General features: G+C 43.3%; 1 protein-coding gene across 1 annotated transcript in view; it reads left to right on the top strand.

Moving 5' to 3' along the window:
* The window catches only part of LOC138968368 (sodium- and chloride-dependent GABA transporter 2-like), a 68113-nt gene that overhangs the window by 52383 nt on the left and 8230 nt on the right, over nt 1–7500 (top strand). Inside the window, exons 5-9 of the mRNA XM_070340927.1 lie at nt 767–901; nt 2289–2392; nt 3264–3388; nt 6064–6176; nt 7488–7500. The exon at nt 7488–7500 is cut by the window's right edge and continues 125 nt beyond it. Coding sequence (XP_070197028.1) covers nt 767–901; nt 2289–2392; nt 3264–3388; nt 6064–6176; nt 7488–7500 — 490 coding nt within the window. The remainder of the gene's footprint in view (nt 1–766; nt 902–2288; nt 2393–3263; nt 3389–6063; nt 6177–7487) is intronic.

The raw sequence follows: 7500 nt of genomic DNA, 5'->3' as shown, positions 1-7500 counted from the left end.
TTGACCTACGTCTGCTTGTTTTCGTGTAATGAACGTGATTGCTAACTCCCCCTATATATTTATGTTGATCCGTAATGTCATGTAATCATTTTTGACCTGTCTCGCGGTGTCTCATGTAATGTACGAGACAGCTACGTCTCCCTATATCGTAATGCTGTAATGATTTTGATCGGTGTCCCCAGTAATGTACGTGACGTCATGTTATAATTACTGACCTGTCTCTCGGTGTCCAAGGTAATGTTCGTGACGCCTTGTAATATTATGTCTTCCATGTAATGTACGTGACGTCCTGTAATATTGTGTGTCCCATGTAATGTACGTGACGCCCTGTAATATTGTGTGTCTCAGGTAATGTACGTGACACCCTGTGATATTGTGTGTCCCAGGTAATGTACGTGACACCCTGTCATATTGTGTGTCCCAGGTTATGTACGTGACACCCTGTCATATTGTGTGTCCCAGGTAATGTACGTGACGCCCTGTGATATTGTGTGTCCCAGGTAATGTACGTGACGCCCTGTGATATTGTGTGTCCCAGGTAATGTACGTGACGCCCTGTGTCCGTCGCGATATAACCTTGAACGGTTGAAAACGACGTTAAACACCAAATAAATAAAGAAAGAAAGACGCCCTATGATATGGTGTGTCCGAGGTAATGTACGTGACGCCCTGTCATATTGTGTGTCCCAGGTAATGTACGTGACGCCCTGTGATATTGTGTGTCCCAGGTAATGTACGTGACGTCCTGTCATATTGTGTGTCCCAGGTAATGTACGTGACGGCCACTTCTCCCTACATCTTCATGTTGATCTTGTTGATCCGTAACGCCCTGCTGCCCGGGGCCAAGCAGGGAGTGGAGTTCTACCTGAAGCCCAACCTCACCAAGCTGGGCGAGGTGGAGGTCAGTACACTGCATGACTGTGTTCCCTCTCCATGGGAAAATCACTCGTGGGGTGGGGGGTGTAGGTCTGGTGGGAGGTGGAGATAGGAAGAGTGTTCTATGACCCGTTTTTGTGAAGAAAGGAACGAGGCGGAGTGTGATAGCGAGGGGAGAGAGAGGAAGAGAGATGAAACAAGTCGCGTAAGGCGAAAATACAACATTTAGTCAAGCTCAGTCGAACTCACAGAATAAAACTGAACGCATTGCATTTTTTTCCGCAAGACCGTACACTCGTCCACCGCTCGTGGCAAAGGCAGTGAAATTAACAATCCAGAAAAGCGCGGTGGCGGTTGCGCTGAGGAGGATAGCACGCTTTTCTATATCTCGATTCTTTTTAACTTTCTGAACGTTTTTTTAATCCAAGCATATCATATTTATATGTTTTTGGAATCAGGAACGGACAAGGAATAAGATGAAATTGTTTTTAAATCGATGTCGGAAATCATAATTTTTATATTTTTAATTTTCAGAGCTTGTTTTTAATCCAAATATAACATATTTATATGTTTTTGGAATCAGAAAATGATGAAGAATAAGATAAACGTAATTTTGGATCGTTTTATAAAACAATAATTTTATTTACAATGTTTAGATTTTTAATGACCAAGGTCATAAATTAATTTTTAAGCCTCCAAGCTGAAATGCAATACCAAAGTCCGGCCTTCGTCGAAGATTGCTTGGCCAAAATTTCAATCAATTTGATTGAAAAATGAGGGTGTGACAGTGCCGCCTCAACTTTTACAAAATGCCGGATATAACGTCATCAAAGACATTTATGGAAAAAATGAAAAAAACGTCTGGGGATATCATACCCAGGAACTCTCATGAAAATTGTCATAAAGATCGGTCCAGTAGTTTACTCTGAATCGCTCTACTCTCACACACACACACACACACACACACACACACACACACACACACACACACACCACGACCCTCGTCTCGATTCCTCCTCTATGTTAAAACATTTAGTCAAAACTTGACTAAATGTAAAAAGAGAAAGAGGGAGACATAGAGGGGGGGAGAGAGAGAGAGAGAGAGAGAGAGAGAGAGAGAGAGAGAGAGAGAGAGAGAGAGAGAGAGAGAGAGAGAGAGAGAGAGAGAGAGAGAGAGAGAGAGAGGTGGTTGGGTATGGGAGTAGGGAGGCGGAAGAGAGAGAGGGCACGAGATGGGAAGGATACAGATTGATGGTAAAAATCATGTACTGAGAAACAAATCCGATATGAGAATGAGATAGACCCTCGCCTTGAACATGTAAGTAATTACTTGCTAAAACAAAACAAAACAACAAAACGTGTTGAATCTGCATCACAATTTTTCTTTATTATTTCATTTTCCCAACCAACAGGTGTGGGTGGATGCAGGTACACAAATCTTCTTTTCCTCCTCCATCGCTCTCGGAACGCTTACCGCTTTGGGAAGCTACAACAAGTTTAAGCACAACTCCTACAGGTGGGTGTATGTCACCCTGTGGCAACTTTGCTTTCTGTTTTATTTTAGCATTAAGGTGGAGATAAACTAAGCTGTTGCGTACGACATTAGCAGTTTTCAATTGCTTCATGCGTCTTTTTTCTTGACCGATCGCTAATGAATGAAGTAATTAGTTTTTTTTCTCGATTAAGGTACAGTACATTCTGTGACTAATTGTAACCTGGCAGTGAGGAGGGTATCACCTCAATAGTTGGTCTACTTCCTCATGTACCCGTGTACGTGTGTTTGGTTTTCATTATTTGCTAGAGGAAGTAGATATTTTGGAAACTATGAAATGCAAATTAGGGAACGTGGTGCTGGTACAGGGATTCTGTTCTTCGCTGGCCTAATTTTTTTCTCTCTCTGTAATTGTGTGAACGTCATGTTGTTACAGGGACTCTGTTCTCCGCTGGCCTTATCTTTTGTTCTGTGTAATGTGTGAACGTCATGTTGTTACAGGGACTCTGTTCTCCGCTGGCCTTATCTTTTGTTCTGTGTAATGTGTGGACGTCATATTGTTACAGGAACTCTGTTCTCCGCTGGCCTTATCTTTTGTTCTGTGTAATGTGTGGACGTCATATTGTTACAGGGACTCTGTTCTCCGCTGGCCTTATCTTTTGTTCTGTGTAATGTGTGGACGTCATATTGTTACAGCTAGGGACTCTGTTCTCCGCTGGCCTTATCTTTTGTTCTATGTAATGTGTGGACGTCATATTGTTACAGGGACTCTGTTCTCCGCTGGCCTTATCTTTTGTTCTGTGTAATGTGTGGACGTCATATTGTTACAGGGACTCTGTTCTCCGCTGGCCTTATCTTTTGTTCTGTGTAATGTGTGAATGTGGTGTCGTTGCAGGGACTCTGTGATCTTTGCCCTGGTGAACAGCGTCACGTCGTTCTTCGCTGGCTTCATCGTGTTCACCATCCTGGGCTACATGGCCCAGCTGCAGGGCAGGAGCGTGAAGGATGTCGCCGAGTCCGGTAAGGCCCGGCGCTCACCTATGTAACTTCAGCAGGACAGACGACGCACTGCAGATTATTCTAGCCCGCTACACGTTGCGTGAAAGAAAAACAGGCCACAACGAGTTCAGGGATACAGGGTCTGATGCTGTTGAAATTTAGGATTTGAAATGGGTATTTTGGGTCTTTCCTTGAGAAAAAAATTACTTTTGCTGGATAAAGGATGGGGGGAGGGGGCTTTCAGAACCCAGGACCCCCACCCCAACACCCAGCCCTATCTCCCTTCACCATTTATCTCTTAAAGAACATATCAAACAGGTTGTCGCCGAGTCTGGTTAGTTAAGGGTTCATCGTGATTGAGGCTAAAATGATAGCAGTTATCCCCCTTCACCATCTATCTTTTTAACGGCCATATCGGCTCGCGGCGGGTGTAGCTCTAGTTTCTTGTGCTGGCAACGCTAAATGCAGCTCTGTGGCCTTTTACTATAACAAGGCTTGGTCTCCCGGAGACGGATGTTCGGCTTTAAGAAGAAATCAAACAGGTTGTTGTCCCCGAGTCTATACGGAAAGGGTTCATCGTGATTGAGGCCAAACTTACAGCATGTATCTCACTTTACAATCAATCTCTTTAAACAAAAACCCCACAAACAAGTGCAAGTACGCACAAAGCAAAGTATGAACCTTGAACAAGCAAGGAGATAGGTTAATAGAACTAAAGCATCGCAAATGAAACGAAGAACCTGTAAGCTTTTCTGAGGATGAATTTCTCTTGTTCATATCGAACTTACTTATGTTGCACATGTCGTATGCATTCAGGACGCTTACTTCCCTTTGTCAGTTTCTGCGTCATGTGATGAAGGTTGCACGTGGTGGGATGCCTTGCCTTCATCGCTTACTGCCCTTTGTTTCCAAGATCTAAACATAGCACTCTGCGTCATGTGATAAAGGTTGCACGTGGTGGGATGCCTTGCCTTCATCGCTTACTGCCCTTTGTTTCCAAGATCTAAACATAGCACTCTGCGTCATGAGATGAAGGTTGCACGTGGTGGGATGCCTTGCCTTCATCGCTTACTGCCCTTTGTTTCCAAGATCTTAAAATAGCACTCTGCGTCATGTGATAAAGGTTGCACGTGGTGGGATGCCTTGCCTTCATCGCTTACTGCCCTTTGTTTCCAAGATATTAAAATAGCACTCTGCGTCATGTGATGAAGGTTGCACGTAGTGGGATGCCTTGCCTTCATCGCTTACTGCCCTTTGTTTCCAAGATATTAAAATAGCACTCCGCGTCATGTGATGAAGGTTGCACGTGGTGGGATGCCTTGCCTTCATCGCTTACTGCCCTTTGTTTCCAAGATATTAAAATAGCACTCCGCGTCATGTGATGAAGGTTGCACGTGGTGGGATGCCTGTGTGTCACAGCCGCACAAAACAAAGCCTGGCAGAACTGATGAGTAGTTGAAGTGATGTTTAATCAACTGTAGTTCCAACATACTGCACCGTCAAACTGAAACCAATGTGACATAACAATCACTCAACCATACTAATAATGAACAGGAACTACTAACATTACACTGACACTACAAAAACAAAGGGAAACAACCTATGACACTTGTCATTTGGGAAACTATTCTGTTATACTTAAAGGGAGACAATAAGAATTCTACCAACTTGGAAAAAGAGCTCTGACCATTACTTTCATCTCTTACACACTTTAACACTAAAAGGGATAACAAAACAAACCAAAAAACTTATTCTGAATCACAGGTGGGCATACTGTTGTCTAAAAAATTGTTAAAAACAAAATACCTATGCAGCGTTATCTTTGGCACGAATGCATTTCCATACACTTTAGATGAAAAACAGACATGTTCAAAATACCACTCTTACTTGAATTTGACACACTAACCTCTAATTAAACAGTAAAATGAACTTTGTAAAAGTGCGCACATCATGGCGAATACGGAAACACCACATGGTGAAAGGCCGTATCAAAAAACGTACAAAACAATAAAAAAAATTTCCCTACTACAAGACAAATATAATTATTCCTGAACAGAAAATTAACAATAGAAACAAATTAAACAATATTTACCCAATGATGGCCTTTGTGCGTCATGTTTATGGCTGATATTGATGGAACAAAAAACTGTGGCTCATGCTTAGAAGAAAAAGGCAGACCGGAAGCGCCGGAACAGGAAGCGCACAAGATTCTTACAGCAAAATGTTCCTACATATTCTGAATAAACCTTGAATCTATTTTACACATATTTGGTGTAAAATTAATAACTAAATAAAACCTAAAAACTATCAAACTTGTAAAACTTTACTGATCAAAAAAGAGCAACAACAAAAAGCTGGATCTGGAACAGATTTGGACTAACATAATTTAAAAGATGGATGTGACATAGGATTTAGCGTGGCGCCTTTCACACCTTGCCTTCATCGCTTACTGCCCTTTGTTTCCAAGATCTTAAAATAGCACTCTGCGTCATGAGATGAAGGTTGCACGTGGTGGGATGCCTTGCCTTCATCGCTTACTGCCCTTTGTTTCCAAGATCTAAACATAGCACTCTGCGTCATGAGATGAAGGTTGCACGTGGTGGGATGCCTTGCCTTCATCGCTTACTGCCCTTTGTTTCCAAGATCTAAACATAGCACTGTGCGTCATGTGATGAAGGTTGCACGTGATGTTTCAGGTCCTGGCCTTGCCTTCATCGCCTACCCCAAGGCCGTGTCTCAGATGCCGCTGTCCCCCCTGTGGTCAATTCTCTTCTTCCTCATGGTCATCCTACTGGGACTGGACAGTCAGGTATGAGCTTGTGTGTGTGTGTGTGTGTGTGTGTGTGTGTGTGTGTGTGTGTGTGTGTGTGTGTGTGTTTGACAGACACAAAGACACAAAGACACACAGACAAAAACAAAGATAGACACACAGATATGCAGACAATACCTAATAATAAATAATAATACGAATATTTATAACGCGCACATATCTCACCAACAGGCGACTCAAGGCGCACATACACTCACTCACACACACGGAGACTTAAAGTCACTAGCACACACACACACCATCAACCATTAAAATATGTACAGTTATTCAGGGTGGGATGGGGTGGGCAGTGTAGAATGCATGGATTATTTGGAAAAAAGGAATGTCTTGAGTGCAGATTTGAATGATTCGAGGGACTGTTGTTGACGGAGGGGGAGAGGTAGTGTGTTCCATTGGCTAGGTGCTTGGAAAGAAAATGAGCGTTGACCTGCTGTTTTGAGTTTGGTGTGGGGGATGTTGAGCTTGAGGGAGTCGGCAGATGATCTGAGTGCTCGTGAAGGGACATAGAGAGAGAGAGAGTCGGAGAGATAGGCAGGGGCGAGACCATGGAGGCATTTGTAGGTGAGAGTGTTGATTTTGTAGGTGATACGGGCAGGAACGGGCAACCAGTGGAGCTGATTTAGGAGGGGGGTGATGTGATCTCTCTTTTTTTTTCGTAAGACAAGACGGGCAGAGCTATTTTGAATGCGTTTGAGACGAGAGATAGAAGAAGAGGGAAGACCCGCCAAGAGAGAGTTACAATAGTCCAGACGTGAGAGAATGGTGGAAGTGACCAGTTTGGCGGTAGCATCTGTGGTGAGGTACTTGCGGATAGTGGCGATGCGGCGGAGTTGGAAGTAGCAGGTGCGAGAGACAGAAGAGATGTGTTGTTTCATGGAAAGGGTGTTGTCTAGAGTGACTCCGAGGTGTTTGACAGCAGAAGACAGAGGGACAGAAGAGTCAGAGAGTTGAAGAGAGTCGGAGGTGGCTTTGGAGAGTTTGGATGTAGTGCCTATTAGGATAGCTTCAGTTTTGTTGCTATTGAGCTGAAGATTGTTTTCTGCACTGGCAAACAAACAAACAAACAAACAAACAAACAAACAAACAAACAAACAAACAAACAAACCAACCAACCAACCTAAAGACAGACAGACAGACGGACAAGGCAGACAGATACACAGACACATGGACAGATAGACACAGACAAACACACAGATTGGCAGACAAACACACAGACAAAAAGACCATATAATGCGAATTTTACAAAAACAAACAAGAGTAAAGTTACCAGTGACCATTTTCTGTTGACAGTTTGTGGGCGTGG

Source organism: Littorina saxatilis, linkage group LG6, assembly GCF_037325665.1.
Source record: "Littorina saxatilis isolate snail1 linkage group LG6, US_GU_Lsax_2.0, whole genome shotgun sequence".
NCBI classification, from domain to species: Eukaryota; Metazoa; Mollusca; class Gastropoda; order Littorinimorpha; family Littorinidae; genus Littorina; species Littorina saxatilis.
Note: the sequence above shows the minus strand (reverse complement) of the source record. Positions and strands in the feature narration are given on the sequence as shown.